We start from the raw sequence: 21,585 nt of genomic DNA, 5'->3' as shown, positions 1-21,585 counted from the left end.
ATTATTTATTTTAAAATATTTTTTTTAGTTGTTGATGAACCTTTATTTTATTTATTTATATATGAGACTCGAACCCAGTGCCTCACACGGGCTAAGCAGGCACTCTATCTCTGAGCTACAACCCTAGCTCCATCACTAGCCTTTTTTAGATTTTGAGATAGGGTCTCACTAAATTGCTCAAGCTGGCCTTGAACTTGTGATCCTCCTGCCTCAGTTTTCCAAGCAGCTGGGATGATAGGTATACGCCATCATGCTTGGCTAGTACTTTTATTTATTTGGAGTACTAGGGATTAAACCCAGGGTGCTTAACCTCTGAGTCACATCCCCAGCCCCCTTTTTTGTGTGTGTGTGGTTACTGGGGATTGAACTCAGCTGCATTCATCCACTGAGCCACACCCACAGTCCCATTTTGTATTTTATTTAGAGACAGGGTCTGAGTTGTTTAGCAACCCTCTGTTGCTAAGGCTGGCTTTGAACTTTTGATCCTCCTGCCTTAGCCTCCTGAGCTGCTGGGATTACAGGCATGCACCACCTCACCTGGCAGCCTTTTACATATATATATGTATGTGTATACACACACACACACACACATACACACACACACATTTTAAATTTTGAGACTGAGTCTTGCTAAGTTGCTTAGGGACTTGCTAAGTTGCTGAGGCTGGCTTTGAACTTGTGATCCTTCTACCTCAGCTTCCTGAGCCACTGAGATCACAGGTGTGCACCACTTTGCCCAGCATGGCTAGTACCATTATTTTAAAAATTTTTATATCTAAATTTTTGATCCTTTGGATTACCCTAACATAAAACATGAAGTACAGATCTAGCATCAAGTGGTGAATTGTCCATTTTTCTACCACTGACACAAAAGGTCACTTTTCTTTATAAACTAAATTCTACATATTATCTACATATTATTAACATTTGGAGGTAGGCAAGTGAGCTGATCAGCAAGAACAGCTGCAAACCCCTGGAAAAGGAAGACAGTAGGCAAAGCATAACTGGAATTGTGTAACCTTCTTTTCACTCTGGCTGACCCAGTGAGTGCATGTATGGCTGCTGTCACAATATTCTCCTAACAGAGCTACTGGAGGGTTCCTAACTGCCAACCACAACCACACAGAACCAACAGTTGAGAGAAAATGCTTTTTAATATAAAACAGGGTTTGGGCACAAAAATACTATGCATAACCAGAAACCATTATTCTACTAATAAGGACATTATTATTTTATTTAAGAATACAGGAATTATGTTATTAAGGAATGACAAGAAGGAAAAAAATCTTTAAAGTCCTATTCAATTTACTTTGTTAGGGAAAAAGATGTTTATTTGGCTCTGGTCACAGTTCCATCATGTCTACTTTCTTTGTAAGTTCTGCTTCAATGGTATCCTAAAGAAAGAAAGAAAGAATATGAATAAAAATATAAGACTGATGCTATAACTTCTACTTTATTTAAAGTAGGGGAAGCAAGCTGGGGTTGTGGCTCAGTGGTAGAGTGCTCGCCTAGCATGAATGAGGCACTGGTTCGATCCTTAGCACCACATAAATATGAAAATAATAAAGATATTACGTCCACCTAAAACTAAAAAAATAAATATTTTAAAAAATAGAGGAAGCAAAAAAATATTAAAATACATTTTTGAAAAATATCATTATATCAAATATGTTTTGAGATATTCCCAGTCCCTTACCTTTACATTTCCCTTCTCCCTCCCAGCCTCCATGCCCTAGTTTTCGGATTCCTTCCCCACCTGAAGTGGGGAAGAAGGCTTTAGAGAGATGGGTTAGTGTAGTGGTATGTGTCTAGATTCTTCAGACCTTTACCCCCACAGCAGCATTCCTCGGCAGTGCCTCTCACGTAACCTCTTCTCCATCTCATTGCACTTTCCTCACTGCTTCTCATCTGGCCTAAATGGGCCAACTGTTTTCTGCAATTATCTTTCTCCCTCCAATGCATCTTATAAATGGTTACAGAACAGTCTTCCTAAAGCATTGGCCTGATCAAAAAACACAGTTTTTTTGTTTTGTTTTTGATACTGGGGATTGAACCCAGGGGCTCTTTACCACTGAGCTATATCCCCAGCTGTTTCTTTTCATTTTTTTTTTTTTTTTTTGAGACAGGCTCTTACCAGGCTGCTGAAGTTGGCTTCAAATGTGTGATCATTCTGCCTCAGCCTTCCATGTAGCTGGGATTACATGCATATACCACCATACCAGGCTAAAAAGCACAGTTTTATAATCATTTTTCTTGAACTTAAAACACAAGGAAACAGCTGAGTGTGGTGGTGCCCACCTATAATCCCAATGGGTTGCTGAGACAAGAGGATCGTGAGTTCAAAGCTAGCCTCAGCAACAGCGAGGTGCTAAGTAACTCAGTGAGACCCTGTCTCTAAATAGCATACCAAAAAAAAAAAAAGGACTGGGATGTGGTTCAGTGGTCGAGTGCCCCTGAGTTCAATTCCTAGTACCCCACCCACTAAAAAAAAAACAAAAAACAAACAAACAAAAAAAACCCCCCAAGGAAACAAAAAGTAACTTTTACTATCCCCTACAGCTTCCTCTATATATTTAGGATACTTTATATCCCAATCCAATGAACCTTTTTACTTTTTGTTTCTGGTAGTGCAGATTGAACCTAGGGGTGCTTAACCAGAGGAGTCCATCTCTAGCCCTTTTTATTTTTGATTTTGAGACAAGGTTTCACTGGGTTGCTAAGGCCCCAGTAAATTGCTGAGGCTGACTTTGAACTTTTGATCTTCCTGTCTCAGCATCCAGAGACACTGGGATTGCAGGCATGTGCCAGGCTTCTAACCCTATTTTAAGTTGTACACTCTTAAGCAGCTGGACCTCATCACTGGCCACAGTTTGGAAAAGTCTTCCCATTTTCAATTCTTATGTCTTTGGCCGGAACAATAGGTGGGTATTACATCAACCAATCTTCTTCCATTAGGAAAATCTTCATAAAACTTTAAAAAACAAAATGTGGGCTGGGGTTGTGGCTCAGTGGTACAGTGTTTGCCTAATATGTTTGAGGCACTGGGTTCAATTCCCAGCACCACATAAAAAAATAAATAAAGATATTATTTCCATCTATAGCTAAAAATATTAAAAAAATAAAATTCCACTATGTATATATTTTTTAAATATTTCTTTTTAGTTGTAGATGGACATAACATCTTTATTTTTTATTATTTATTTTTATGTGGTGCTGAGGATCAAACCCAGGGCCTCACACCTGCACGGCAAGCACTCTACCACTGAGCTTCAGCCTCAGCCTCAATATGTATATTTTTATGGAAACAAATACACACATATACACACCAAAAAAAAAAAAAAAAAAATGAATAGATGCTTGGGAATGACACAGCAACTTTGGAACTACAGTTTACCTAGGAAGAGGAAAGGAAGGAGTACGAAAGGGGGTTTAGTTATACTGGCATGTGTTTTATTTCTTTTAAAGAAATTTTAAGAAAAGAAGTGGGAAGTACTTACTAATTCTCTTTTTGCTTCTTCAATTTTCACTTGAGCAAGTGATGGATTCTTTTAAAGGAAAATAAAATGAGGAAAGGTTATAATACTTCAATTCAGATGGTGGGGTGTGGGTGGGGCGCAGGCAGAATGTACAACAATTCCTTCCAAAAAGCAGAAGAAATATCCAACATACAGACAACCCTGAAATTCACCAATGACTCTAAATCCTTAAGTGTAAACCCTCTATTATCATGACCATTCAGTGCCTTTTTTTAATATAAAAAAAATTTTCATTAAAACTGGAAAAGGCACCATAAAAGTCCTAACTCCAGCTGTCCATCTGAAGTAGCACACCATGGAAACAGTGTCACATGGCAGGCACTCTGGGCTCACAGCTCCCTATCATGGCTCAATGGCCAAGCAATCAAGCAGGAAGAAGCTCCCATCTCAATTTGAGGCCCCGATATTACAGAGTTAAGCACCCAGGATCAATTATAGCAGGTGCCACCTTGTGCCTGGCACTACAAAGCAGGGAGCAACAGGACTTGGTACCCATATGTCACCCTTTGGCTCTGAAAATCTAGATTCAGTTCAGCAAGAAGTCTTTTAACCCACTCCAGGTTCAGGGGGCCTGACCTCACTACCTTGATTTGACTCACTCATTCCCATCTCAGGGCTCTGTGCTTTTCTCTCTGCCTGGATCCCCCTCCCTAGATGTTCACGTGATCCACTCCTAGTTCCTGAAGCCCTGGCTCACATGCACTCTGCCAACCTTTCTAGACCACTTCATCTATACTAGCCTATGAGCACTCTATCACGTTACTTTTTTTTATAGTACTTTTACTAACTAAAACTAAGTTGATTTGTTCTTTGCTTGTTTTGTTTCTTCAACTAGAACACTGGTTCTGTGGAATCAGAGACCTTATTTTTCTTTTCAGTGCTAAATATTCAGGACCTTGAGAAAAGCCTAGCACACAGAAGTTCATGAAAATAGCAATTACACTGTAATTCCTCACTAGGAAACCCTGCCCTAGGCTGAAAAGGGCCCATAGATCAGGACTATAGGATACAGAAGTCCTACCAGAGGGCCAAGAGAGCACCTATGGCCCAGCCTATCCCATCGGGCTCATTTTAATAAGTCACTCACTGCTCATTCAGTGACTGCCTTCACTTAAAGGCTTAGAGGTATCTGGCTGGTAGGGATTGAGGCCCTGGTCTGAGTTAATTCTCAAAGTTTTGGGGCATAGCCTCTTTTTTGCCAGAAGAGGGCTTTTTGGCCACCAGTCCTTTGTCATCCTTGCTGTTCTTGAGCAGGGCTTTGCTCTTTGGAGGGACGGAGAAGGTGAGAGAGCTCTTGTTGAAATCGAGTGGAAGACACCAACATCTCCATCAGAGGAGTTCTTGGACACCTGTAGATACCGTTTCCCTGGCCCAGTTACCAGTTTCCTGTCCTGCAAGATCAGGACACTGTCTGCTTCTTGGCTTGTTGTGGGTAAGCCAAATATGGATGCTGTCTGCAGTTCCTTGTCATCATCCTCCTTCCGGGAGTGAGTGACCAGTGTCACGTGGCAGCTGTTGTCTGTTGCAAACTTCTGAAAGGCCCCAAGGATGTAGTCTTCAGCTGCAACTCTGTCTGTAGACAGCTATTCGTGACTCATCATGAACTGCAAGTTGTTGATGACCACATGACAAATATCACAGACATAGACCACATGTTGCATTGTGTTTATTATGCTCTGTTGCCTGTGGAAAGTCATGAAATAGAGGGGCAGGTCCTCAAAGCAGGTGGCCCACTCTTCATATTTGTCCAGTTGTTCTTCCAGCTGTTCCATGGCAAACTGGGTCAGCAAGACCTGGGCTAGTCTCACATGGCTGATCTCAAAGCTACCCCATAGTGTTCACCACCTGGTTACACAAGTCCAGGGCATACTCACTGATAAATGTCATCTTTCCATTGCCTGTTGGCCCTGTAAAGACTCTCATCTCACCTTTCCGGTGCTCCTTTAAGAGATAATTGAAGTCTGGGAAGTGATTCTAGCAGATACCAGCTGCTTACTCTACATTTGACAGTTCTCCTAGCATCTCTTCCTGAAACTTCCAGAAGGACACAATAGATTTGTGCCAGGGAGGCAGGGCAGTATGAAGAATACGAGAAATTTAAGCCTTAATTCATGGCCTTGAGGGATGGGGCTATTAGTCTCCAGGATGAACCAAGGAGCAACACATGGGGTTCAGTTTTCAGGCAAACACTTGGCAGTTTCCCAGGACTAAAGGTTATCCCCTAGCCAGAAGAGGACTTGTTGGAACTGTTCAAGGTAAGATAGTAAGGCAGGGGGTAAGAAGACAGTTCCTGTGGGGAGAGTAAGGGCAGGAAGTCCCGTAGACTAGTTCAAGGCCAGGCTGTCCAGCTCATGACTGGACAGGACCATCGAAACATCCTGATAGCTGATTGGTGGTACCAACAGGTCATGGGAAGCACCAGGCCAGGGAATAGTGATCTTCATATAGAGCATTCCATCTCCTTGGCCTTCAGCCCCCAGAAGCTTCAGGCCTTGTAATTCTAAATCCTGATGGTAGAACCAAGGAAAGACCAGGCTGCAAGCAGGTCAAAGACTCACTTTGGTAAGGCCAAACATCACAAGAGCCATCTGGGCTTTCACTGTGTCAGGAAGCTCCCAGAGGGGTATTGCTTGGTCCCAGATACTTCGGGCCTCCTTACTATCCTTAGCTTCTGGGGCCTCACCTCCCCTCTGGCCCCAACTCTCGTCCCTCAATGCTGGCCTGGAAGTCTTCCCAGCTCCCCTCTGGTTGGCTCCAGTCATTCAGAGAAGGCAGCCTGTGGTCCTGTTAATGAAGAGACTGAAGGAAGTGACAACACCAGTCTGATCTTTGAACTCTGACAACCCCATAAAGGGGCTTGGTGCTCAAAGGCAACCGTAGCCATCTTGTAAGAAGATTCCACATGCCTGCAAATATTGATGGATTTTGGTTGTAGCTACAGGGAACACTAGTACCTCTAAGACTGGGAGACCTTCCTTCCTGTACTTGCGACAAGGAGAACCTGGGACAAACTTCAGGGTAAACCCCTCCAACTCATCCACTCCCCATGCAGGGGCAGCAAGATCAGAGGGGATATGCACCTCAGAGGAGGACCCATATTCCTAGCGGAGTAGGAAGTCAATACTTGAAAAGCTTTAAATGCCTGGTTTGGGTGCCTTCATTACGACAAACCCTAAGGAACACTCCACAGAGGTCATTGTAGTTGAATTCTGTCTCCCATAAAACTTGTCATAAACACCCCCCTGAATCTTCCTCACCCTTTTTACATTGCCACTTCATATCTCTGTTCACCTACATGACCTTTCACCTCCGTGTCCCTCTATAAAGGCTCTCCTACCTCTAGGGTCCTTAACAGTTTCTCTCTCCCCCCACTTCACCTCTGTAACCCCTCCACATAGTCCTTGCTGCTATGGTTTCTCTGTATCTTTCCTCATCTCTACCACCCCTCCACACACTGTGTTTATCTCTACAGTCAGTCACCTGCATCCTTTTTGTGGTCCCTCTGTTCTAGGACCCAAGAGGAAACCCTCTTCACAGCTCCTTTCCCTTTGGAGGGACCCTCCACACAGCTAGGGTGCTACTCTATGACTCCTGCCAGTCAGAACCCCGGAGAACATGCCCCTTTCCACCCTCCCTGCGTCTTTCCTCCACTGTTTCTAAGAGGCCCACGGTCTGGCCCCTGGCCAGACATCACAACCCTCATCTCTCCCCTTTTGCCTACAACATGGGTCATCTGCAGGTGCCACTAGTGGTAACATCAAAAGCAAAACTCCCCATTCAGTGCCTTTGAAGAATGTTAAAGAAAAGCACTTAATACACACACACACACACACACACACACACACACTTACCGGCATTAAATCTAAATAAGACTCCAACTTTTTCTTCAAAGGTACAGTCTGTCGTTTTAGTTCTGCCAATTTCTGAGAGTGAAATAACACAGTCACAGTGAAACCCAGGTATTCACATTGCAAATAAATACTGCCTGCCCGTTTCTATTATTTATCTGGTACTGGGGATTGAACCCTTGGTGTTCTACCACTGAACTATATACTTGTTCTTTTTTTTTTTTTTCCATATAGAAACAGGGTCTTGCTAACTTGGTGGGGTTAGCCTCAAATTGTCATCCTCCTGTCTCAGCCTCCCAAGTACCTGGGATTATTAGGCCTATACCATCACTCCTGGCAAAACTGCCCTTTTCTGAAATAAAACGTGATAAAACATTAACACTGGGATATTCTATTTATTTATTTTGTGGTGATGGACATCAAACCCAGGACCTTGTACATGCTAAGCAAGTGCTCTATAACTGAGCTACACCTCCAATCTACGGATATTTTAAATAAAGTTACCAAATAGCTTGGAATAGATAAACTCACTTCCAATGGAAACAATACTTACAAGATGCTTAATATAGGAAAGTTCTACTCTACTCCCCTTTATTAAGAATAGGACTTTAGTATGCTACCTAGAAACACAAAAGAATGTAATTAAGAAAAATCATAATGTAAAGGAACAACTAGAGTCTCAAATACATATTTATGAGTTGTCAACTTTAGATTCCAAGGAATTGGGCATAGTAACTCAGGCCTGTAATCCCACCCCCTCAGGAGGCTAAGGTAAGAGGTTTACAAAGTTAAAGATCATCTGAACAAGTTAGAAAAAGTCTGAGTCGAAATTTTAAAAATTTTGAAGAAGACTTAGGGGTCAGCAGTATAATACTTGCTATAAATGTGGAAGCCCAGGGGTTCAATCCTCAGTACCACACACACATAAAATGCTAGGAGCTGGGCCTGCTAACACATCTATAATCCCAGCTACTCAGAAGGTTGAGGCAGGACTGATGGACTCCAAGAGTTCAATAGCAGCCTGAGCAACATGTCTTAAAAACAAGTAAGTAAGTAATATAAAATAAATAAATAAATGATGTGGTTTGAATGATCCCTCCAAAACTTATGTTGAAATCTAACTGCCATTATAACAATATCAAGAGGTGGAAACTTTAGAAGTAATTAGGCCATGATCATGTGAGGGAATAAAGTCATTATGGCAGGAGTGCGTTCCCGATGAGAAGGATGAGCTCAGCTGATTTCTCTGACTCCTGCTGGCTTGCCCTTCTGCCAGTAGAAGGCCTTCACCAGAGGTTGCCCTCTCTGATCTTACATTTCTCAGCCCCTAGATAAGTTTCTATTACTTATAAATTACCCAGTCTGTGGCATTCTGTTGCAGCAGCAGACTAAGATAATAAACTCACCTCTGACAGTGCTAGTAGTGACTGATGAGACAGGGATGCATCCATGCCCCTAGCTGAAAGCTGTTCCTACAGTTACAAAAGAAGGTATTTGGTAAGAAAATTATTTTGAAAGTGACCATCATGGAGTATTTTTAATACATAATACAGTGAAGAGGAGCTATACATCACAGATGAAAAATTATACATGCATCTGAGTCTTCTATGTTACACGTAAATCTTTTCCACAGTGATAACTGTGACAAAATGGATATAGGGTTTAAGGGCCTGTGAGCTTCAGGGTTTGAATGCCTGACTTTGAATCTGGATCTGCTGCTAAGTAATTATGCAATGTTGGGCAAGTTACCTCTCTTCTCTGTATTTCCCTCATCCATAAAAACTGACTAATAATATTGCCTAGTTGTAAGGCTGAAGGTCAAAGAGAGCTAGCTATATTTGGTTCTTCACACAAACCTCTGCAGCTTTGATTCCAAATCTGAACTCCTCTGACTTGGCTTTTAGGAAGTCCATGTTCTGAAGACGATTGTCAACTTTGGCCCTTTCAGTAGACAGATGCAGTTCTGCCTTCTTGAGATCCCTTTTTTAAAAGCAAAATTAAAAGCATTTTTTTCTCCTCACCCTCAATGAAATAATTATTAAAACAAACAAACAAAAACTTTTTGGATTCAATACTGGCTTAGCCAATAATAGATAGCCTACTTGCTGGATCCTCTACCATAAATCTCATGTCCCAGACTACCATACATTCTTTCAGGTCACTTTCCTCACCATGCCGCCATCTGGGATTTTTTGCAGAGAATACAAAATAATTTTAAGATTAATTTATATTAATTATTCTTGGAGATAGTAAATCTGCTACTCAAGAAAATGACTGAATAGCTGCTATGGTGTTACATGCTACTGAGTGGCTGAGGCAGGAGGAGTGAAAGTTTGGGGCCACATCAAAAACCTAAGGAGACTCTGCTTCTAAAATAAAAATAAAAAAGGGCCAGGGATTTGTTTCAGTGGGAGAATGCCCCTGAGTTCAATCCCTAGTAACATAGATATACACAAAGAAAAAGAGAAAAAGTGACAATAAATCCTAAAGTCAATATTGTGTTCTGGGACCTCAGGCTCAGTGCGGGGAGGGCAAATCTCCACTCCCCACAGGCTGCTCCTAAGTGTTCTTTTGTCAGGGGATGCTGGTCTGGTTCCTGTAAAGAGGCGTACTCTCTTCAGTTTCAGGCTCAAATTCTTATCACCAATCTTTCTTCCATGACTACTGGACAATTCTGTTTTACCCACTTTTTTTGTGGGGAGGATGATCAAAATCTTAGAATCAAATGAACCCAGTTACATTTCCATTTTTAATCCTTTATCTTATTGCTTAATCTTTTTTTTTTAATTCTGTCAATACATCTTTTATTTTATTTATTTATTTATATGTGGTGCTGAGGATTGAACCCAGGGCCTCACACATGCCAGGCAAGCGCTCTACCACTGAGCCACAACTCCAGCCCTTATTGCTTGACAGTAAAAATCTGTCTACAGTTAACATTGGACAGTTATGATAGGTGCTTACCAAATGTTCTCTAGAACCCAGAAAACTGTCAACCAGAAATTAACAATGTAGATTTCCAAACTAAGAGCCCTGGCAAAGTAGCTAACCCTAGGTGCCAAGGTTACTGGGGCCAGTGTACCCCTTTCTCTGGACCTGGATCATCACGCAATATTTTAACTATTACACTGAAAGCAGGGGATCATTAAAACAAAAAAATGCACACACACACACACACATCCTAAAGCCCATTTGAAACACAAGGTTCCAAAGGTCTCTATACCAAATGTGACAATGACACAGTGTCTTGCATGAATTGTCAATATTTGAGTACTTTTATATACTACCAATTACTTCTGTGTTTATATAATCTCTATCACTGGCCCAAATCTCTTGGGCAACAAGGACCTAAAGAAGGACCACAGCATCAAAGAGGAATATCAGGGTTATAGTAAAAAAGCTCAGCAAAATACAAGGTATTTAAGTTTTATGTTAGTTTGGAAATTTCAAAAAAACAAAAACACATACAGTTAGATGTGGTGGCGTAAGCCTGTTATCCCAGTGATTTAGAAGGCTGAGGCAGGAAGACTGAAAGTTCAATGACAGCCTGGGAAACTTAGCAAGAGTCTGTCTCAAAATAAATAATATTTTATTATTTTTTTTAATATTTATTTTTTAGTTTTCGGCGGACACAACATCTTTGTTTGTATGTGGTGCTGAGGATTGAACCCAGGCCGCACGCCTGCCAGGCAACCCACATCCCCAGCCCATAAATAATATTTTAAAAAGGGTTGGGACATAGCTCAGTGGTAGAGCATCCCAGGGTTCAATATGCAGTACCAAAAGGAAAAAAAAAAGTACATTTGAAAATTATAAAACCCACATTATTTCTAAAACAAAAACAAAGGTAATAAATTATATAAAGTAAAAGGTAAACATTTGTACTTGACCATTCCCCACCTCCATTAAAGTCATTTTCTACAAAAAAAAAAAGTTTTATGGACCCCATTTTCTTATGTAGTTTTTTTGGTCCTGGAGAAGCAGTACACTTCACCACTGAGTCACATCCCCAGCCCTTTTTATTTTTGATTTTGAGACAGCATCTTGCTAAGTTGCTTAGGGCCTCAATAAACTGCTGAGGCTGGCTTTGAACTTGAGATCCTCCTACCTCAGGCTCCAGAGTTGCATATTACAGGCATGTTCCAAAAGGTCTGGCTTCTCATGTAGTTTTGAAAATCATACCTACTGTCAAAACTAAGTCTCATAATGTTATTACGTCTTTATAATCAAAATTGTCAACACATTCAACTCAACTACTTACTCTTGTAGACATTTTTCTAATACTAAAGTTGCAGTTAGATTTTTTTCAAGTTTTCCCAATTCAAGCTTTATCTCTTCATTTTTGGATTTGGTACGAAAAAGATCAGAGGTCAAATCATTCACTGCAGGGATAAAACTAAAAGAAGAATCTGGTTACATACCTGAGTTGAAGACAATAATGATAATAAGTATTTATTATTAAAAATGATCTTATCTCTATGTAGGTTCTGATATAATCAAATTGTTTCATACGCATTTTTTTGCAAGCTATTTCCATTGCTAGAATAGAAATAGTTTGCAAAAAATTCCATTTGTCTTTTAAATTCTTCAGCTGGCAAAAATTCCATTTGTCTTTTAAAACTCTGCTGTTCGGCCTACATGTTCTTATACCGAAAATGCTGCTCTGAGTATATAGAAATTCCAAGCTTTAATATTCGTAATTAAACAGAACAATTGTGTAGTTCTCTGATTATGATAAGTTATAATGGTAGTCCTAGCTAAGAAATGACCACCAGTGATAGTCAGATGAACTTTGGAGACTGGGTTAGGATCCCAATTTGCTATTTACTAGTTTGGAGAAACCCACTCCTCCCAAGTCTCAGTTTCTTCTTAAGGTTCTTGAAGAATCATGTATAGGTATACATATACAGGCAACTGTCACAAAGAATGAAGGTCTCTATCCTACTTTACTCAATAGAATTATAGGTACGTGATCAAGATTTACCATACTGGGGCTGGGGATGTAACTCAGTAGTAAAGCGCTTACATAGCACCTGTGAGGCCTTGGGTTAAATCCCTAGTGTTGTACAGATAAAACAAAATTTACCATGCCTGACCAGATAATTTAGCCTTGTGACAGCTTTTCTTAGTGTTTATAGGGAACAATGTGATACCCAATCCTTCTCCAAATACATGTGAGCCCACCTTAACAACCTAATCCTAAAAGAAGAAAGCACCAAAAATTAACCAGTATCAAATTCATCTTAACTAATCTTACTTACTAGAAAAAATAAGGAGTTAATTAAAATGGTTTTTGTATTTATTGTTAATTTTCTATACAGAATTACCTTGAGAAACAAAAAGTCTATGGGTCAAGACGTTACAAAATGACTACAAAAATTAAAACTGTCATAATTACCTTGCTAGTGAGGTGTCCTTTGTTTCAAGGGCCACTGCACTGTCAACCAAAGCATTCAGATACCTGGAACCAGTGCTAGACAGATTGGCAGGGGAAAAATTCACACTCTCCATGAGAAGGTCTTGAAGATGCTTAGCTGAAAGATAATTTCATGATGACTAAGATATTTTGTCTTTATTATTTTCTTAAACCTTTAACATCTATATTACAGTACAAGTCATACCATACAATCTACCCACTTAAAGTATACAATTTGATGGATTTTAGTATATTGAATTGTACACCTGTCAACATATCTATTCTAGAACATTTTTGTCACCCCCTAAAATAAACCACATATCCCTTAGTCACAACTTTTCAATCTCCTAAGCCACAAATCCCTAGCAGCCACTTTATGTCTCTATTCATCTGTTTATTTTGGACATTTCATATAAATGGTATCATAAAATATGTGGTCCTTTGTGACAGCATAATGGTTTCAAGGTTCATTCATATTACAGCATGTATCAGCATGTTCATTCTCTTTTGTGGCTAAATAATGTTCCAGCATACAGAGAGAATACTCTCTGTTGTATGAACAGATCACATTTTGTTCATCCATTCATTCTTTCATGGACATTTGAAAAAATGAAAAATTCTGCTATAAATATGGATATATGTGATTTTTTTTAGTTTTATTGGTTTTATTTTTTTAAATGCATGACTGCAGAATGCATTACAGTTCTTATTACACATATAGAGTACAATGATTTATAGGTTTTGATATGAACATACATGTCCATATTTTTTGGTATATACCTTAAGAGTTAAATTACTGGTTGTAAAGTAACTCTATATTTAGCCATCTGAGGAATTACTGGAATGCATTCCCAAATGATCATGCTTTTACATTCTCAACAGAAATAAATGAGGTTTCCAAACTCTTCACATCTTCCCCAAATGTAATTATATCTTTTTGATTACAGCTGACCTATTGGGTACTAGATAGCATTGCAGTTTTGATTTGTATTCCTCAGTGGTTATTGATGCTGCTTATTAGCCATTTGTAAATCTTCTTGGAAGAAATGTCTAGTCATATTCCTTTTGCATTTTAAAAATGTGTCACTTGTCCTATTATTAAATCAGAAAAGTTCTTTGTATGTTGTAGGTATAACTACATGTGTATCAGATATACGATTTACAAATTTTTTTTTTCCCATTCTGTCAACTAACTTTTTTTCATTCTTTCTCTCTCTCGCTTTCTCTCTTTTTTTGGGGGTGGGGATTTAACCAAGGGGTGCTCTACCAGCCCTTTTCTATTTTTATTTTGAGACAGGAACTCACTAAGTTGCTAATGCTGGCCTTGTATTTGTAATTCTCCTGCTTCAGTCTCTGGAGTCATTGGGATTATAGGTATGCACCCCTTGCCCAGCTTGAGTTAATCCTTATGAATGGCATGAGGTAGGCTCCAACTTAATTCTTATACATGTGGCCATCCAGTTGTCCCAGCACCATTTGTGGAAAAGACTATTCTTTCCTTTATCGAATTATACTGTCATCCTTACTCAAAAACAATTGACCAAGAGATGATTTCCATCATGAATCATGAACTGTTGCTGGCCTGTTTTCCAGTGAAAATTATAAAAAACAAACAACCACTAAGACACTGGAAATAGTCCTAAAAAAAACTAAGCAAAAGAAAAAGCATCTACTCAAGAAAATATCTATGCAAATTCAGTAAGGAAGGTCAAGACTACTCCCTCTCTCCTTCCTTCTAGTTTAATGAGGTGGGGACTCCATTGGGGACTGCTGCAGTCAAGAGCACAGGGCTCCCTTTGCTCCTAACTCCTAGCTTCAGGGCTTTCTTCCTAGTGGGAGCAGGACTACAACATTTTGGATCTTGTTGTAGCCACTGTTGCTAAGACCAAGTCCCAGATGACTTGTCATTGCTTTTGGCATAGTAGTTCAATCTTGGATGAGGTATAATGAGAATACTAGGGCCCCAGTGGCTCCTGCAGCAGCTAGTGAGGCAGAGATTCCACTTCAAGAGAGGCAAGGCAAGATGACCTAAGACTGCCACACCTCCCCACCACTCAGCATCCACAGTAGAGGTGCCACTCAGAAGCTTGCCATTGCTCTACTCCCAGACACAGAGCCCTGGCTCAGAGGTTTTGCTTGGATGGAGGGGTTGCGGGGAGAAGCAAGTCATAAAATGGATAGTTCACCATCTCTTCCTAAAAGAACTAACTTCATTTGCAACAGAGCATGGAGAAGTTCAAGCCTAAGTGCATTCTCAAAAATGGCAGAAACTGCGGTAAAAGGCAATTGGGAGCACAGTCAGGCCAGTGAGTTTATAGAAGAGAACAAAGGAATAATATATCTAGGAGCCATGCTGGAGTTAGAACAACTATCCAATGGACCGCAAAAACTATTCCTATGCCAAATATTTAGTAGTGGCGATGTACCAATAAATTTTTCCCAGAGAAACAGAATTACTAGGCTTTACTAGGATATATGTAGGAAAGCCAGCAGCAGGCTTCTGATGGTGTAATACAAAGGCAGACTGTCTTCCTCAGGGAATTCTGGTTTTGCTCATAAGACCTTTCACTGATTGGATGAGGTCCAACCAAAATAAAGAGTGTAACTCCTGTACATACAGGCAGCTGATCGTAGATATCAACATCTATAAATTATCCTCCTGGTTGTACCTCTTAATTATTTTATAGATTGTATTATATGCATTCCCACTACTGTGAAATCTCTCATGTGACAAACTGACAGAGGTATTCCTTTTTTCCCTTTGTGATATCCCTGAGTTATAGAACATTTCATGTTTTAGGATAACTGGCATTTATCTACTTTTTTTTTTTTTTTACTTCTTGTGGAAGCTAATGTTCAATCTTTAAAAGTACTCCCAGCAGCACCAGACATATAGAAACTATTCTGAAAAATTAAAAATAAATAAATATTTACAGTTATTTGCAAAACAGAAAAAAAAAAAAAAACTATTCCTTTGAAGGAGTAAGAATTTGATTAGTTTGTACAGCAACTTATGCCTTGAGGCATTGTTGAAAACAACTGCCAGCTATCAATTTGTGGAATTTCACAGCTGGATGGTCAGTGAGAGAAAGGAACAGAACACCACCAAAACTACCATCATCCAAGGGTGACTGGGCATATTGAAGCACATGTGTCCCTGAGGAGCATCATCAGAAGCTTAACACTGTTGAAGGTAATGAGACTTCACTAAAACAATCCAGCCAGCCACTGAACAAATAAAAAAAAAATAACAATAACAGGAAGGGAAAGGGAGAATAGAACCCAGCATTGCTATAACATATTATCTAAAATGTCTAGTTTCCAACAAAAACTATGAGTGTGGAGGATGGGGATGTATGTAGCTCAGTGGTAGAGTCTTTGCCTAGCATGTGTGAGGCCCTGGGTTCAAACCCCAGCACTGCCAAAAAACAACAACAACAATAACAAAAACACAAAAACAACAACAACAACAACAACAACAAAAAAAAAAACAATGAGGGATAGAAAGAACATGAACATATGACCCATAAACTGAAGGAAGGAAAAAAAAAGTAAGCAAAGGTCAGGCATGGTGGCACATGCATGTAATCCCAGTGACTTGGGAGGCTGACACAGGAAGACCACAAGTTCAGGGCCAGCCTCAGTAACTTAGTGAGGCTCTAAGCAACTTAGCAAGATTCTGTCTCAAAATAAAAAAATAAAAAGGGCTAAATATATGTCTCAGTGTAAAGTACCTTTGGATTCAATCCCTCATACCAAAAAAAAAAAAAAAAAAAAAAAAAAGCAAGCAACAGAAACTGCCTGGGAGTCCATTACACTTATCAGGAGACCTCAAAATCTCCAAAATAAGCAAGTTCACAGAACTAAATGATGCCAATTTAAAAAGTAAAGAAAGGTCAGGTGACAATGTTGGATCAAATAGAGAGCATCAATAAAGAGCTAAAATAGTTTTTTTTTTTTTTTTTTACAAAGAACTAAATAGGGGCTGGGGATGTGGCTCAAGCGGTAGCGTGCTTGCCTGGCATGCGTGCGGCCCGGGTTCGATCCTCAGCACCACATACAAAACAAAGATGTTGTATCCGCCGATAACTAAAAAATAAATATTAAAATAAATATTAAAAAAAATAAAAATAAAAATAAAAAGAACTAAATAGAAACTTGAAATTAATGAGTATAATAATTGAACCAAAAAAATTTGCTAGAGGGGGCTGGGTATGTATGTCAGTGGTGAAGTGATTGCCCAGCATACGTGAGGTCCTGGATCTGATCCCCAACAATACCAAAAAATTTAAAAATAAATCACCAGAGAGGATTAACATTGGATTGAACATAGCAGAAGGAAAAAAATGAATGAATTTGCCAGGTACATGCCTGTAATCCCAGGGATTCAGAAGACATAGGCAGGAGGATCACAAATTTGAGGCCAGCCTGGGTAACTTAGTAAGTCCCTGTTTCAAAAAAATTAAAAAATAAATAAAAAGAGTTGGATATGTAGCTCAGTGGTAGAATGTTCCTGGGCTCAATCCCCATTACTAGAAAAATAAAAAAAGAAAAAGAAAAAATAAAAAGAAAGTTGAAAAAATGTAATAAGAAATAATACCTAAAAATTTATCACATTTACTAAAAAAAGAATAACTTATACAATCAGGAAGCCCAACAAAGAGATTCACAAATAGACATTAGAATAAAATGTTGAACGTAAAACACAAGCAGAAAAATCTTAAAAGAAACAAAAGAAAAACTACTTGTTACTTACAAGAAAACCTTGCAATAGACTAACAGCCAACAACAGGGACCATACATGGGAAAACATATGCAAAGTGCTCAAGAAAATAACTGTCAACCAAGTATCCCACATCTAGCAAAACTATTTTATGAAAATGAAGGCAAGAGCCTGGGGTCTATCTCAGTGGTGGAGTACTTGCTTAGTGTGCATGAGGCTCTGGTTTTAATCCCTAGGACCACAAAACAGTGTCACTCTGGCCAGGCGCGGTGGTACATGCCTGCAATCTCAGTGGCTCAGGAGGATCAGGAGTTCAAAGCCAGCCTCAGCAACAGCAAGGTGCTAAGCAACTCAGTGAGACCCTGTCTCTAAGTAAAATACAAAATAAGGCTGGGGGCTGGGGATGTGGCTCCGTGGTCAAGTGCCTCTGAATTCAATCTCCGAACCCCCAAAATATGTCACTCCGAAAGGTTTAAGTCAGAAAAATAACCCTACTTTGAAAATTCTTAAAGTTTTAGTTATAGGCTATAGACAAAAAGAAGGCTCCTACAAAATGAGATTATCCTGGACTCAAAGCCCTTCTTCTATGTTGTATTTTAATAACTACAAAAATAATTATTTAAAAATAGAACAATTTTAGAAGAACATGTACAGAAGAATCTGAATCCAAAGCAGCAGTACATGGGAGCAATGGAATTGTTCTGTATCCTGATTGTGGGGGTGGTTAAAACAGTACACCAAAACAAAGACTCACGCTAAATGTTAATTTAATTTTATATTTTTGGTATTGGGGATTGAATCCAGGGGTACTTTATCACTAAGTTACATCCCTAGCTTTTAAAAATTATTTTGTTTTGTTTTATTTATTTATTTTATGTGGTGCTGAGGATCGAACCCAGTGCCTCACGTGTGCAAGGCAATTGTTCCAGTTGCTCTACCACTGAGCCACAACCCTAGCCCTGCTTTTTTTATTTTATAAGAAAGCATCTCCCTAAATTGCTTAGGGCCTTGAATTTGTGATCCTCCTGCCCCAGTCTACTGAGTCTCTGTGATTACAAAATCAACTATGTTAATTTTAGTAAGAAAAATTGGAAGAAAGTACACATGCAATAGAACTAAGTATAAATTGCACTATGTTCAAAACCTATCTAACAGTGCCATCTACTTGGTTAAATATAGGGTAAATGTAAGTTTCATTTCCTTTCTCTTTGGTATAGTTCCATATCTAAAAAGACTTTTATTAATCTTTAGTGGTTTATATTATGAAAAAATGAGTATCTGGAATGTACTTTTTCATTTATTGTTTGTTTTTTTTGGTGGGGTGGGGTATCAGGGATTTGACCAGGGGCACTCAACCACTGAGCCACATTCCCAGCCCTATTTTGTATTTTATTTAGAGACAGCGTTGCTTAAACACTAAGTTGTTTAGTGCCTCATTTTTGCTGAAGCTGGCTTTGAACTTGGGATCCTCCTGTTTCAGCCTCCCAAGCCCCTGGGATTACAAGTGTGTGCTGTCGTGCCGGGCTGTACTTTTTCATGTAACACATCCAACAGAAAATTCTAATGTGATTCCCTGATACATAGCCATAAGGTGATATGTCTAAGTTTCCCACTTCATGGCTGCCACCTCAGGTGTCCTAAAAATTCCTTATGACTAAGGCATGGGGGCTGGAAATAGACTAAACAAATATTTAAGGAAAAAAATACAAGGCATCTTATATATGAGGCTTATACTTTTAGACTCTTATTTTTTTAGGGCTTACCTATTTTTCTATTAGAGTACCAATAGAACATTTACTACAATAAAATTTGTGATTTGGAAAGTTACTACTGGAACATTATAATAGTGGAAGACAATTCTGCATAAAATAAAGGATCAAAACAAGTATATACTAATCTTGAATACTTTCGTGTTATAAAAAATTTGGTTACTTCTATTATCTCATTCATAATTCTAGACTTAATCTCACCTTCAGATTCATATTCGCTTGCTTTCTGTTTCAAGTCCTCTATTACCAGGTGGACGTCCCTGTCCCGGACCTTGTTGCGTTCTGAAAGGTGATATAAAATCTCTGTGGTCCGTGGGTTCACCTCATACTGTGGAATAGGATGATCTCCAAATATTTTTTTTAACCACGCAGCGACCTAACCATTAAAAGGAGGCAAATATTAAAAGCCTTGTTTGTTGTAATGGCACGATGCGACTATGACGAAGTACTCAAAAGCAAACTAAACGCTAAGCCTATTCCGGCATCCTACTTCACATCCCAATTTGTCTTTGGGGGGATATATTAGATGGCAGGATATAAAAAGCAAGCAAGCACATTGAAAAATGGTACAAAAGTCAAAATGAGCGTGGTGCGGTGGCGCTTGTCGGTAAACACTGCGACTCGGCGGGCTGGGGCAGGTGGATCACAACTTTAAGGTCAGCCTCAGGAACTTAGGGAGGCTCTGTCTCAAAAGAAAAATAAAAAGTTCTTAGGATGTAGTTCAGGGAAAAGTGCCCTTGGGTTCAATTCCCAGTGAGGGCTGGGGGAGAGTCCAAATGACCAAATAAAAATTCATGCCGCCTCACTTTGAAAACTTAAAGCTTGGTAAGCGGTGCAAACGCACGAGTATACACACGCAGGGTCTGAAAACAAGCCTTTGCCCACACACCATAAACCCCGCAGTGTCAGGTGAATCGAGGGTCGGGATGCAGCTCTAGAGGAAAAACTCTAGTAGGAAGCAGCAAAGAACCTCAAGGCTTGGCTGGAAGGTGGGTTTGGGCTCAGAAGTCGCACTCCAGTCCTCCCGGAGGGGGTTTGAGAGGTGGCTGGATCCCAGCAAAAGGGAAGGCCGGAGAAAGGAAACGCCTTTCCAAGGGGTCTCAACAGACTAGTGCTCGCAGATTGGGAAGGCGGTTTAGAGTTTGGGAGAGAAAAAGTAGACAGGGCGTGCACAGGACATCCGTCGGCGGCGTGGATGTGTCAAAGATGAAGTTTCCAGGAAACCGCAAAATCCCGCTCCCGTCCCATCACCTGGGTTTCTTTTTCCTCCCTCGCCTCCATCACAGCGGCTCCCGCCACTTCACGCGCCACTCCTCGCGGGAGAAACGCTTCCTCTGAGGGCCCCGCCCACACGCTTTTGTCCCCGCCCCTCATCAGAGCGAGGATTTCTGGGAGTTGTGGTTTTTATTCCGACTCCAGGCCGTGGAGTCCTTGGACTAGGCTTGTCAGGGCTTCACCTCTGCAGCCTCCCCTCCTTGCCACACCTCCCTGTTCTCTCTGCCCTCTGTGGTCTAATCTTCAGGTATAACCCATAACACTGTATTTAACACTATGAGAAGTTCTTTATATAGCGATTTTTAATTTTCTGTACATTTTTATATGTTTTTTTCACTTACAGGAACTCTGTAAAATAGGTAGACACAAATTATTTTATCCATTTTCACATTAAAACACCCACAAGTGGATTAAATGACAACCAAGATTAGGTAATAGAGTTAGACCTGACCAAAGTGTTCTGGTTGTAATTAGGAATTTCAATCTTCATACTGCTGCTAACAACCTCCTATAGTGTGTACTGTGTTATTATGAAGTGCAGAGAGCTCAAAGGTCTGTGTAATCAACTTTCTGTGATACTCGATTTAATGTGAAATTGTGGGTCAGACTTATCACCAACTATCTCCTAGATCAATTTTATGCCTATTTTAAATGATTAAGTCTTTATTTTCAAAGGAATCTTACTAGCTAGCCAATACCATATTTTATGACCTCTGTTTCAAATACAACTGTGCTCAGTAAACTTCAGTAAACTAAGCAAATTTCAGTAAACTAAGTTGAAATTTATTGCTAAATTTCAGTAAACTAAGCAAATTTCAATAAACTAAGTTGGTGCAACCACTATGTATGGAGAAAATTATCTTTATGTTCTTTGTCCTTCTTTATTTTTTTACAAAACATATCCCTGAAATTTTGTTTTACATTCCCCCTCCCTCAAAGTACTTTTTTTTTTTTTTTTAACTTTAAGACAGGGTCTTGCTATGTTGTCCAGGCTGGCCTTGAATTTGCAATCCTCCTA

General features: G+C 39.7%; 1 protein-coding gene and 1 pseudogene across 2 annotated transcripts; both read right to left on the bottom strand.

Annotated features, from left to right (window-relative positions):
• Positions 1-1,135: 1,135 nt before the first annotated feature.
• Haus1 (HAUS augmin like complex subunit 1) lies at positions 1,136-20,635 on the bottom strand. 2 transcript variants are annotated; one of them, XM_046428369.1, is made up of 9 exons: positions 20,544-20,635; positions 19,494-19,668; positions 12,783-12,918; positions 11,646-11,780; positions 9,241-9,364; positions 8,791-8,856; positions 7,388-7,459; positions 3,498-3,545; positions 1,136-1,394 (listed from the first exon to the last, which is right to left on the bottom strand). In XM_046428369.1, exons 1-9 carry the CDS (start codon positions 20,571-20,573, stop codon positions 1,344-1,346), a joined length of 837 nt encoding a protein of 278 aa, XP_046284325.1. In that variant the 5' UTR covers positions 20,574-20,635; the 3' UTR covers positions 1,136-1,343. The 2 variants fall into 2 exon arrangements, with proteins under 2 accessions (XP_046284325.1, XP_046284326.1); XM_046428370.1 differs by lacking the exon at positions 11,646-11,780.
• Positions 3,552-7,379, bottom strand: LOC124081951 (twinkle mtDNA helicase-like; annotated as a pseudogene).
• Positions 20,636-21,585: the final 950 nt, after the last annotated feature.

The sequence above is a fragment of the Marmota monax genome, unplaced genomic scaffold (assembly GCF_021218885.2).
Source record: "Marmota monax isolate L192 unplaced genomic scaffold, Marmota_monax_Labrador192_F-V1.1 WCK01_AAM20220418_F8-fsc00031, whole genome shotgun sequence".
NCBI lineage: Eukaryota > Metazoa > Chordata > Mammalia > Rodentia > Sciuridae > Marmota > Marmota monax.
This window is presented reverse-complemented; position numbering and strand designations above follow the sequence as displayed.

Coding starts and splice junctions, on each gene's coding strand:
- Haus1 (XM_046428369.1), bottom strand. CDS start 20,573: ATGGAGGCGAGGGAGGAAAAAGAAACCCAG. Junction 12,919..19,493: donor AAGCGAATATGAATCTGAAG/GTGAGATTAAGT, acceptor ATTATCTTTCAG/CTAAGCATCTTCAAGACCTT. Junction 9,365..11,645: donor TTAGAAAAATGTCTACAAGA/GTAAGTAGTTGA, acceptor CTTTTAAAAAAG/GGATCTCAAGAAGGCAGAAC.